The sequence below is a fragment of the Apodemus sylvaticus genome, chromosome 1 (genome assembly GCF_947179515.1).
Source record: "Apodemus sylvaticus chromosome 1, mApoSyl1.1, whole genome shotgun sequence".
NCBI lineage: Eukaryota > Metazoa > Chordata > Mammalia > Rodentia > Muridae > Apodemus > Apodemus sylvaticus.
In genome coordinates, this window is record NC_067472.1 from 57441046 (window position 1) to 57454123 (window position 13078).

General features: G+C 47.2%; 1 protein-coding gene across 4 annotated transcripts in view; it reads right to left on the reverse strand.

The window, feature by feature from the left end:
• The window catches only part of LOC127692290 (cylicin-2), a 36125-nt gene extending 23090 nt beyond the window's left edge, over positions 1-13035 (reverse strand). For all 4 annotated transcript variants that reach the window (XM_052192511.1, XM_052192504.1, XM_052192525.1 and 1 more), the window contains exons 1-2: positions 10874-13035; positions 6371-6658 (exon numbers count right to left, since the gene is read on the reverse strand). In XM_052192511.1, the coding sequence (XP_052048471.1) occupies positions 11398-12996 (1599 nt within the window). In that variant the 5' untranslated portion in view covers positions 12997-13035 and the 3' untranslated portion in view covers positions 6371-6658; positions 10874-11397. The remainder of the gene's footprint in view (positions 1-6370; positions 6659-10873) is intronic.
• Between the last annotated feature and the right edge of the window lie 43 nt (positions 13036-13078).

The window sequence follows — 13078 nt, forward strand, 5'->3', positions numbered from 1 at the left end:
TCTCTGGTTCCTGGTGCCCATGGCAGAAGGGGAGAACTGACCCCTAAAAGCCGGCATCTGACTTCCACACGCACGCCATGATACACACTGGCTGTGCCACACATCATATGCCCTCATGTCCACAGGTGTAACACACACACACACACATACACACACACACACACACACACACACACACACACACACACACACACGCTAGTACTACATTTTAATATGGGGCTGGGAGGCACCTTGGCAGTTGAGCATCTGGACAGCATGTGCAATGCCTTAGGTTCAGTCTCAGGACAAACAAACACAGGCAGGAGGGCCTTTTGTTTTTGTTTTTGTTTTTGTTTTTGTTTTTGTTTTTTGGAGACAGGGTTTCTCTGTATAGCTCTGGCTGTCCTGGAATTTACTCTGTAGACCAGGCTAGCCTCGAACTCAGAAATCCACCTGCCTCTGCCTCCCAGAGTGCTGGGATTACAGGCGTGCGCCACCACTGCCCGGCTGAGGAGGGCCTTTCATTTTGCACTGGAGTTTGAAACACGTTTTGAACCTGCAAGGTGCTGGTTTCACAATATAGCAAATGCACTACATGCCACTAGACTGTAACTTTAAAATGCTAATTATATGTTATATGAATCCCACATCAATAATAAAAAATGAAAGGACAGGATTGTAACGTAATAATTATGATCTTTGATGGTAAACATTAGAAACCCTTGAGGAGGTTGGCACAGAGAGCACGGTTCTCATGCAGCCTTGTGGTTTACACAAATAGTTTACTGAAGAGATTCCCTCCAGCAAGCCACACGTACACATGGGAAATAGATGACACCATGATAATCCCGTGGGCCTAGACATACCCTGAGCTGTCCTGCACCAGCCACCCACTGCCCCACTCTTTCTCCATGTCAAATCATCAGAAAAATCTTCCTGGGCTGGAGAGATAGCTCAGCGGTTAAGAGCACTGACTGCTCTTCTCTGAAAGTCCTGAGTTCAAATCCCAGCAACCACATGGTGGCTCACAACCACCTATAATGGGATCTGATGCCCTCTTCTGGTGTGTCTGAAGACAGCGACAGTATACTCATATAAACAAAATAATTTAAAAAAAAAAAAAAAAGATCTTCCTGGGGGCTGGAGAGATGGCTCAGCGGTTAAGAGTACTGACTGCTCTTCTAAAGGTCCTGAGTTCAAATCCCAGCAACCACATGGTGGCTCACAACCATCCCTAATAAAATCATAACCATCTGTAAGGAAATCTGACGTCCTCTTCTGGGGTGTCTGAAGACAGCTACAGTGTACTCACATATAATAAATAAATAAATCTTTTAAAAACATCTTCCTAAGCATCATCCTCCTCCTCTTGTCTCCCACCTTTGGGCCACTTCTGTTTTTGTTTGTTTCTTTTCCGGATTGCTTTGCTTTGTGTTTTTCCCCCCCAAGGCATCGTCTCTATATGTAGCCCAGGCTGTCCCAGAGGTGCTTGACCTGTGGACCAGGCTGGCCTCAAACTCACAAGCATTTGCCTGCCTCTGCTTCCTAAGTACTAGGACTTAAATGCATTGACATTAAATGTTTTTCTTTTATTTTTATGTTTATGTTTATGTGTGGGTGTCTGCCTGTCCTGTATGTGTATCATGTGTGCCTAGTATACAAGGAGATTCGAAGAGGGTGCTGGATCCCTGGAACTGGAACTGCAGACAGTTGTGAACCACCATGTGGATGCTGTGAACCAAACTCTAGTCCTCGGCATAAGCAGCAAGTGTTCTTTGGGTTGTTTTGTTTTGTTTTTCAAGACATTTTCTGTGTAGACCTGGCTGTCCTTGAACTCAGAGATCTGCCTGCCACAGAGCCAGCTCCCCAGCCTGATGTTGCCCACAATGATTAAACAGAATTAAGCTGTTTGTCCATTTGGCTCTAGTTTTATGAACATTCTAACATATCCAGTGCCAGGTGACACAGGATGAGTCTTGTTAAAATACATGGATAGGGACAGCTTTGCCAAGGGCTTGCCAAGACCTTTAAGGGGGAGCTATACTGTTGATGAAACACCCCCCCCCCATACAAAATGTAACAGAATAAAAATTTAACAGCAACAACAACAAAAGCACCAACACAAAAGCCAGGCGGTGATGTTGCACACCTTTAGTCCCAGCACTTGGAAAGCAGAGGCAGAGAGGCAGAGGCAGGTAGATCTCTGAGTTTGAGGCCAGCCTGGTCTACAGAATGAGTTCCAGGTAGCCAGGGCTACAGAGAAACTGTATCAAACAAACAAACAAAACCAACCAACAAACAAAACAATCCAGGTATGGAGACTGAAACACACACAGCCTAGTTCAGTGCCTGCTTAGGCTCCTGCTGTCCTCAGCTCTGTGGTGTATTAACCCTCCTCTGGTCAGACTCTGATCTGCATCTGTGAGACAGCAAGGGAGCTTCCCCCAAAACAGCCTAGGAATGATTCTAGTAGTCAGGGCTTCACAAGAGAAAGGAAGGCCAAGGACACTGAAGAGGCTTCCGAGTCCAGCGAGGAGGGGAGTGGCCTCACAAAACCCTTGTAATCTGGACAGAGATACTTTCTGACACCAAACTGTGGGACTCAGTTTGTCCCAGGGGAGAGCTTGCAGGACTGGCCTCCGCAGGTGGGGCTACATGCTGTAACAGGAAAGAGAACCACCGTGGGATGCAAACTAAACCTCTGAGACACAGGGGCACCCCAAAACCAAGGCCAGTGACCTCCTTCTGCAATCCCAGAGCCAGACAGCCACTAGACATTGATTTGAGAGGACAGCTCCTGCACTCTACGCCCCCTAAACTTGAACCTGCTCTGGCCTACCTGCCTAACAGCAACTCCCAGGGAGCGGGCAAACTCACACAAACAGGAAACTGTGATCAATGGCCGCTCCAGCTGACTGCGGCCCTGAAGTATCACTGCTACACATTAAAATACTCAATAATCTCATGAAACCAAAAAGCTTCAATAAGGACACTGTCAATAGATGGTGGGAGTGGTACTGTCTCGGACTTTTCTGCCTGCCCTTGGGACCCTTCCCTCCTGTTGGGTGTCCTTGTCCCCTCTTGATGTGAGGGTTTTTGTCCAGGCTTACTGTGATCCTGGGGGTTGAAGTTGGGTTACTACACTGCTCTCTCTCTCTCTCTCTCTCTCTCTCTCTCTCTTTCTTGGTTTTTCAAGACAGGGTTTCTCTGTGTAGTCCTGGCTGTCCTGGAACTCACTTTGTAGACCAGGCTGGCCTCGAACTCAGAAATCCACCTGCCCTCTGCCTTCCAAGTGTAGGCCGGGGCACTCCAGATGACAAAGGTCGGGCAGGCCCCAGGTGAAGGGGTCAGACAGGTACTGCATAGGTCTAATGTGACCAAATAGCTCAGGTTTTTCAAGGAAATCCAGAAACCTAGATTTTACTATGAGTCTCTAAATTTTTGTTTTGTTTGTTTGGTTTGGTTTGGTTTTCCAGACAGTGTTTCTCTGCTTAGCCCTGATGATCCTTATCCTGGAACTTGTTCTGTAGACCAGGCTGGCCTCAAATTCAAGAGATACACCTGCCTCTGCCTCCAGGGTGCTAAGATTAAAGGTGTGTGCTACCACACCAGGCCAAATCTTGAAATTTTTAAAAGTTAATTAGGTCCAAAGAAGGACCCCATATAACCTGCCTGTGGCTTGAACTCATACCCAGAGCGCGGCTGTGGCTTCTGGGGTCGCTGAGCAGTTCTAGGCCCAACTCTACCAAGCTTTAAACGCTGCAGCTGTGTTCTCCCTTCCCCCTACTTTATGTGTTGTTGTTGTTGTTGTTGTTGTTTGAGACCAGGTCTCATGTAGGCTAGACTCATTACATACCCCGGATGACTAAACTCCTGACCATCTTTCCTTCAGCTCTAAGTGCTGGGATTATAGGCAGGCTCCACCACACACAGCTTTTAACTGGGGGTCACCCTGGGAGGTGACCTGACCCCCAATTACTTGGCAGTGGGAATCCACTCAGCTGGGGAAGCTCTGGCATAGTGAGGAAGCGTGCCGGTCCTCTTGGGTTCAAATCCTGTGCCCAACACTCACAATCAGCACAGACTGGCAATGCCACTTAGGCTGACCGCTCCATCTTCAATTTTTATGACCTATAAAACTCACACAATAAACAGTCCCTGGCTAGTGAGATGGCTCAGTCATTAAAGCCACCTGCTGCGCAAGGCTGACAACTTGAGTTTGAATCCCGGAAACCATGTTAAAAACAACAAAACAAGCCCCTCGGTGATGGGGCGCACCATTAATCCCAGCACTCAGATGGCAGAGACAGGTGGATGATCTCTGTGAGTTGGAGGGCAGCCTAGACTACAGAGTGAGTTCCAGGACAACCATAGTTGTCAAAAAACCATCTACCCAACCAATCAACCAACAACAAAACAAAAACAAACAAACAACCCAACAAAATCGGCTCAGTGGTTAAGAGCACTGACTGCTCTTCCAGAGGTCCTGAGTTCTAATCCCAGCAACCACATGGTGGCTCACAACCATCTGTAATGGGATCCAATGCCCTTTTCTGGTGTGTCTGAGGACAGCTATAGTGTACTCATATACATACAATAAATAAATAATTCTAAAAAAAAAAAAAAACACAGTCAGAAATCACAGCACACATCTCTAATCCCAGCACTCCTACAGAGAGATAAAGGCAGAGATAGGAAATTTTCCTAAAAGGCTGAGGGCCAACTAACCTGGAGGATAGATAGATAGATAGATAGATAGAGATATATGGATGGATATAGCTCAGCAGAAACAAGAACCCTGCTTCAGCAAAGTGTAAAGCAATAATCTAGGCCCAAAGCTGTCCTCTGACCACCATACCTGTGACTCTCTCTCTCTCTCTCTCTCTCTCTCTCCTCTGTCTCTGTCTGTCTCTGTCATACATACACTACTAAGTAAATTAGAACAATTAAAGCCCACAGCCCCTCCCATAAGGCTGTCTCCGGGTTAGGGGCGCCCCTGGCGTGCACATCAGCCAGCCTGTGAGCTGGTGCTTCCTCCCTCACCACTTATCCACAACGAATGAGCAAAGCTTGCTGGAATAGTTTGGCTTTGGTTTGGGCTTGTTTTGGTTTGGTTTGATTGGTTGTTTATTTGTTTTGAGAAAGGGTTTCTATATAGCACTGGCTGTCCTGGAACTTACTCTGTAGACAGGCTGATCTCAAACTCATAGAGATCTACCTGTCTCTGCCTCCCAAGTGCTGACACCACTGCCTGGCTTTGAAAATAATTTGAAAATAATTAATCCTGCTCAAACCCTCTCCTCTTTTTATTCCCAGTCTTGCCTTAGACCATAGCCACACCCTCTCCACCCTGGACCATTACAATGATCTGATCTCATATCTCCTCCTAGAGGTGGCCCCTCCCCTGGCCCAGGTGGTTCCATCACTTGGCTTAGTCATTTCCATCAGTGGAACACAGGTCTGACAGGGTCACTCTCCCCATCTCCGCCACAGTGGAACACAGGTCTGACAGTGTCACTCCGTGTCACTCTCGCTATCCCCGCCACAGAACAAAGTCTAAGTCCTTTCATCAAGGCTCCTCCCATGTCCACATCTGATTGGACAATATTCTTCCTGCTGTAGCTTTACCAGATCCTTTTCTTGCCCTTTCCTGAAATCCACCCAGCTTCCCATCATGGGTGGCAGCACGCTCTCCTTTCTGCTTAGAAAATCTGTCCTCCATGTTCACCTGTATGGTCCCTGTTCCTTTTAACTCTTCTTTATTTTTTCAAAGTCCAGGTCTCACTACAAAGCCCCAACTGGCCTAGAACTCTCCAAGCAAACCAGATTGCCTCTGCCTCCTGAGTGCTAGGATTAAAGGCATGAACCACAGCACCTGATCCTTCTTATACCCTTGTAAGTCCAGTCCTGAGCATGTACTGAGACCTTTGTATTGAAGGAGAGAGAGAGAGAGAGAGAGAGAGAGAGAGAGAGAGAGAGAGAGAGAGAGAGAGAACAGAAATACATAAAGTTACTCAGAAGGCTTTAACTCCCAATGTGTGCGCTTTGGCTAACTTCGGCAGAATGGGGTACTATACATACAAAACCCACTCAGGTGAAATTGTGTGGCCTGTTATCTCAGCTGCCTGGGAGTCTGTGGCAGAGAATCATGAGTTCAGTGCCGACCTAGGCAACATAGCAAGAACCTTCCAAATAAAATAAGGGCTGGGTGGAGAACGTATACTCTTAATCCCAGCATGTTGGAGGCAGAAGCAGGGGGATCTCTGTGAGTTCAGAGCCAGCCTGGTCTACATAGAAGTTCCAGGCCAGCCTGAGTTACACAGTGAAACAATAAACTCATTAAACAAACAAACCTTCTTGCTATCTAGACAGTCCACACATCGGCACTTACAGGGCAGGTGGCATTTGGCATTTGTCATAGACGCTCGATCTTCACTGGTATCTGGGTTCTGGTGGAACATCTGATATCTCAGGTGAGCCATATAGCCAAGGAACGGAAATCTGGTGATTCATCAGAATCAGTACTTCCTGAAGTGTAGGTCATTTCCCATAGCAGGGCAAATGCTCAGTCTTCACCTTGTGCCTAGGAAGACGTCTCTTAAAGAGATGACAACACCTCAGCTCTCATGCTGGACTCACCAGAGGACTCTTCAAATGATGGTCTCAGGTAGACATGGGCCTGAGGAAGAAAATAAATATTACTTTCTTGAATTTATCTTCTTTCTTTAAAAGATGTTTTTATGTACATGAGTATTTTATATGCACACACATCCGTGTCCCCACATGTGTGCAGTGCCTGAGAAGTCTGAAGAGAGCATCAGAATTGGAAGTACAGATGGTTGTGAGCCACCATGTGTGTGATGTGCCTGAACCCCACCCAGTCTCCTGAAGGAGCAGCCAATGCTCTTAATGGTTGAGCTGTACCCCGAGTCCCTGCCTTTATGTTCTTACAAAATTGCCACTGAAGTGATTTTTCTGCAAACTTTGCTGAATGAATGGAAGGGTTGTTTCTCAGCCTCTCCCCTACTCCAGGCAGAGCCTGTGCTGGCAAGCTAGGAAATGCAGTCAGCTGGCCCAGAGACAATGGGAACTGACGTGCAGCAGAGTAAGGCAGCTCTGAGGTCAGGCTGGCTGAGTTACAGCCTGGCTCTGGCAGTTTGGAGTTGGTAGACTTGGTAGAGGAATGGTTCCCAAGGTAGCGGACTGAGCAGTGGGTTAGATGATAGAGAGCACGCAGTGCTTGGTCTGTACCTAGCCAACTTAACTGTTCATAACAAGAAGCCAGAAGATCAGCGTCATTCAACAACAATACGATCTCACAACCAAAGAAAGGCAGGAATGAATGGCCGTGCACATTTGCAATGCCAGCATTTAGGAGATTGAGACAGGATGGAGAGGTCGAGGTCAGGTGGGACTACATCACAAGTTCAAGACCAGCCCAGGGAATAGAGCAAGACCTTACTTCAAAACAAACAAACAGATAGATAAACAAACAGACAAACAGATATGGAGAAATGATTCAGTGATTAAGAGCATGTGCTTATTTTGCAGAGACCTGCCTCCCAACCATCTGTCACTCCAGTTCCAAAAGATCCACCACCCTCTTCTGGCCTCTATGGGCACAGCACCCATGTGGTACACAGACACCCATGCAAGCAAAACACTCATACATGTCAAAATAAATCTCTTTACATTTCTTTTTAAATGAATACATAAAAACACCCTGCTGGTAGGCCGAGTCATCAGGAGCTTATCTTTACAACTGTACCATTTCTACTATCATGATTTTATTGTCCAACTTTGGGGTCAGAGTTCTCAGAGAATCCAGGAAAGAGCAAGTAATCAGTTTATGACCAAGGAAGGCGTGGAAACGTCAGGGAGAGCAGAAAGCAGGCCGCAGCCACAGACTGTTTTCCTGTGTAATTGGTTCCAGCATAAAAATAGATCTGAGCCCCAGTGGCCATGCTGGAAGAAAACAAAGCACATTGTCCCGCCAAGCTGCCCAGCACACACCCTGTGCCCAGACAAACCTCAGGTTCCAATATGGAACGCAGACACCTGCAGGTATCAGAGTGTGAGACGATCGTGCAGGAAAATCACTGCAATGACTTAATCCCTTGATGTTAAATGGTACTGAGATGGTACATCCACCACCAATGTAATAGAATACATGCTTAATGCCTAGTGATCTATGGCAGGCCCCACACAGACACACATTTCTGTTCCCACAGAGCTCACATGCTGGAGAGGACAGAGGAATGATTAACAACTACTGCAGGCACAGTGTGTGGTTTGTCACTCTAACACTCAGTAGGCTAAAACAAGACTGAAAGTAGCACAGTAAGACTTTATGGGCCAGAGACCGGCATGTTTACCTCCTATGGTCACTTTCTGTGGCATCTATCAGATGATGTAAACTGTCCAAGATAAGGAAAAGGGGGGTGGGGAAATTATCTTAGGGTTCACTGTGCACACAGAAATATCAAAGGGCTTCAAAATCTTTTGGAAACAATGAAAAAGCACGAGACAGATAAATGTGGTGGCTCCCACCTCTGATTCCAACTGAGACAGGAATGCTATGCATTCGAGGCCAGTCTGGGCTGCACTGAATTGTAGGCAAGTGTGATCTATTGCCTGAGACCTTGGCAAAATAAGTGAAGGCTGGAGATTTTTGGTGCTGGCAGGGTGCTGGCAGAGTGCTTGCCTCACGCACGAAGCCCTGGGCTCTGTGCTCAGCACCACATAGTCTTAGTGTGGTGGCCACACCTGTGACCTCAGCACCCTGGAGGTGGAGTGAACAGGATCACAAAGTCAAGGCCATGGTTAGCCACATATCAAGTTTGAGAATTTAAGCCAGGCGGTGGTGGCACACCTGTAATTCCAGCACTCTGGGAGGCAGAGGCAGGTGGATTTCTGAGTTCGAGGCCAGTCTGGTATACAGAGTGAGTTCCAGGACAGTCAAGGCTATACAGAGAAACTCTGTCTCGAAAAAAAGAAAAAGAAAACAAAATCCAAAAAAAAAAAAAAAAGAAAAAGAAAAAGAAAACAAGATTTGAGAATTTGAAACTAGCCTGGGCTACATAAGATTCTGTCTACACACTTACACACACACACACACACACACACACACACACACACACACACGCATGTGCACATATATACATACACACACATGCATGTGCACATATACACACACCACCACCACCACCAATTAAAGACATGAGACTATCATGTGCTTATGACATTTATATGAAAGTTCTATTCAGGGGGCTGGAGAGATGGCTCAGCAGTTAAGAGTACTGACTGCTCTTCTGAAGGACCTGAATTCAAATCCCAGCAACCACATGATGGCTCACAACCACCAAAAGATCTAACGCCCTTTTCTGGTATGTCTGAAGACAGCTACAGTGTACTTAATTATAATAATAAATAAATCTTTGGGCCTGAGCGAGCAGGGACTGAGCAAGCAAAGTTAACTGGGGCAAGCGGGGTTGAACAGAGCAAGCAGAAGTTCTAAATTCAATTCCCAGTAACCACATGAAGGCTCACAACAATCTGTACAGCTGCAGCGTACTCATATACATAAAATAAATAAATAGATCTTTTAAAAAATGTTCTATTCAGAAATTGTGCTTTAAAATAAAAATAGCCAGAGGAAAAATACTTTTTTTTTTCAAGACAGGCTGTCCTAGAAATTGTTCCGTAGATCAGGCTGGCCTTGAACTCAAGAGAGATCTGCCTGCTTCTGCCTTCTGAGTGCTGGGATTAAATGTATGCTCCACAGCACCAGGCTTGGTGAAGCATTCTATTCCATCCACTCTACCACCTCTGCCAAAAGACATAAGAGCCTATCTTGATAATGGGTTTGTTGTGGTTGTTTTGTTTTTGATGTGTGTGTGTGTGTGCTCTAGGAAGTAGTGAACCTCCAGATGGGTGCTGGGAATAGAAAATGGGTCTTCTCAGGAACAACAAATGCCTTTAGCCACTGAGCCAACTCTCCAGCCTGGGACAATGGAGTCTTGACAAAAATTCTTGAGGCCTTTCCTGGTCCTTGGGAGGAGGGAAGATTCTGAACAAGGTTTAAGTCAAGTGGTATAAACCTGTAATGCCAGAAATCAGGAGGACTGAGAATTTGACGCCAGCTCGAGCTAAGAAAAAAAAACTGTCTCAAAAAAGAAACATTCCAGTACTTGGGAGGCAGAGGCAGGTAGATACTTGTATTTGAAAGGCCAGACTGGTCTACATATAGGTCCAGGCCAGCCAGGGGTACATATCAAAACCATCATCAAAACCAAACCAAACCAAACCAAACCAAACAAAAACAAAACAAAAAACGCACTTTCCATCAAATCAACAGGTGACAAGATGAATAGTTCAAAGTATAGTCAGGTTGTGGTGGCCCACGTCTTTAATCTTAGTGGAGGCATGTGGATCTCCAAGTTCTAGAACAGCCTGGTCTTCAAAGTTAAGTTCCAGGACAGCCTGGGCTACATAGAGAAACCCTGTATTAAAAAAAAAAAAAAGTGAAAGATAGAAACAACCCAGGTGTAAAGAAAAACTTCACATTAAATCTGGGCAATTCAAAACTTGACATGAAGGGGTGAGGTGGACCTGGTAAAATGAGGTTAGTTACCAGTGAGGCTGAGTTTAGTCCAGATGCACAGGGCTCTTTAAGAGGACTGACACAACAGAGGATAAACCTGGCCGCATGGAATATATAGGAACAGTAAAGGAAATCAGTTTAAAAATCGGTGCATGCTTTAATCCCAGCACTCTTGAGGCAGAGGCAAGTGAGTTTGAGGCTAGCCTGGTCTACAGAGCGAGTTCCAGGATAGCCAGGGCTACACAGAGAGACCCCCATCTCAAAAAAACTAAAAGAAAAAAATCAACAAACCTAAGCACTGTGGCAGGGTGTGGGTGTGGCTCCTCTGCCCTTTCCCTTCACCCATCGCTCCTCTCCCCGTCCTCCTGCGGGAGCACCTAGTTTTGGTATCTGCTTCAGTCACCTCCTTCTTTGCTGCTTCTCCCACGGCCCCCAATGGTGAGCCTTTATCCTGGTATAATCTGTTTTTGACCTTCTCCTACATCTCATACCCAACCATATACATGTCTGTCAAAATCCAGCCACCCTAGACCCATTTCTTAAAAGGGTTCTTCAAGCAGGAAAGTTTCCTTCTTCTTAGCATTTGCTCCCAAATTGTTTTTTTCTCCTTAAAATGTTTCCATTGTCCTCTTTCCGGTTCCTCACGTCCTCACTGGCTTGGCCTCCATGCCCAGCAGCTCCTGCTGCTCCTTCCCCATGATCCTTTGAGGTCCAGAGTCCTCACTCACATTCACCCTTTCAAGACCAACAAAGTCCTTGGCTCTAACTTCTCCTTGACTTTCAATTCTCCAATCTCTTTCTTCACCTTCCATTTTTCATCCACCTGATTCCTTGGAGCTTTCTCCAAGAGTGTCTTTCTCTTCCTTAGGAACAGATTCATCAGCAATATCTCTCACTCCATCCAAGACATGACTATCGATTCCCACCCCTTTCTCTGCCCCTTCGTGGTCATCTATCCCTTCCATACTTTCAGAAGGAATCATTTCCTGACTCATATTTTCCATCACACTCTCACCACCAGTGATATTTATCACTTTTTCAATCGTCTCTTCGGTGGCACTTCCTGTTCTAGAATGCTCTCCCAGCTTCACCTCATCAGACTCCAATTCCTCAATATTTGACTCCGGTATATCTTCAGTGGATCTCGAACTTTTATCACCCGTCCTCAGCTTCTCTCCACTGGACCTCAGTTTCTCTCTACTCAGCTTGGCCTTGGACCCCCGTCTCTCTCCACTGTCTGACACCTTCTCTCTGACGGACCCCCGCCTCTCTCTACTCTCTGTCGCCTTCTCTCTAGTGGACCCCCGCCTCTCTCCGCTATCTGACACCTTCTCTCTAATGGACCCCCTCTTCTCTCCACTGTCCGACCCCTTCTCTCTAATGGACCCCCTCTTCTCTCTGATGGATCCCCGCTTCTCTCCACTGTCTGATACCTTCTCTCTGATGGACCCCCGCCTCTCTCTAGTGTCCGGCATCTTGTCTCTGACGGACCCCCGCCTCTCTCCACTGTCTGACACCTTCTCTTTGATGGACCCCCGCCTCTCTCCACTGTCTGACACTTTCTCTCTGATGGACCCCCGCCTCTCTCTGCTCTCTGTCACCTTCTCTCTAATGGATCCCCGCTTCTCTTCACTGTCCAATGCCTTCTCTCTGGTGGAGCCCCGCCTCTCTCTACTGTCCATTTTCTCTACAACAGACCCCCGCCTCTCCTTACTGTCCATCTTTTCATCAGCAGACCTCCGCTTCTCTCCCCTGCCTACCGCCTTCTCTCCAATGGACACCCGTTTCTCTCTCTTGGACATCAAGTTCTCTCCACTCGACTCCAATTCCTCATTCTGCCTCAGCTGATCCCCTCTGGACCTCAAGTCCCCTCCAGTGGTCCTCAACTTGTCCCTAGGCGTAGACTTCACGTTTTCTTCCCGCTGTGCAGTCATCTCTGCACTCTTAGATATGCCTTTGAGTCTGTCCTCCAGCTCTCTCCAAGCCTCTGGGTTGCCATCCTCCAAACCTGCTGGACCCCGCACCGTCCTTCCTACTCTGTTCAGGAGCTTCGCGACCACCGTTTCCTGTTGCAAGCCCGATTTCTCTTTTGAGAACTTCTTCCCCGTGCCCTCCAGCTTCCAGTACTCAGATTCCAACTTTGGGTTAGACCTTTGCACGTTTCTGTCCAAGAGTTCCACTCTCTTCCCAATCACGATGAGTCCATTCCAGGGTACCCACACCTTCTCTTTCTCTCGCACTTGCGCCTTCTTGCAGTGTGACTCCGGCGGCGATCGCCTTTGGTTCCGGCGGGGCTTCCTATGGGTGCCCGGTATCCGGGCCTTACTGCGTCCCCGCGGCTCCTTAGGCTGCTTACTCCGTACTTTCCGACCCGACTGTGAATACAGGAACGGAAGCTCTTTCTCCACAGACATTGCAGCCTGCCCTCGCCCCTAGACCCCCTGACCCTCTGGGGTTCCCCATTCCTCCCTACCCAAACCTCCCTCCCAACCCTCG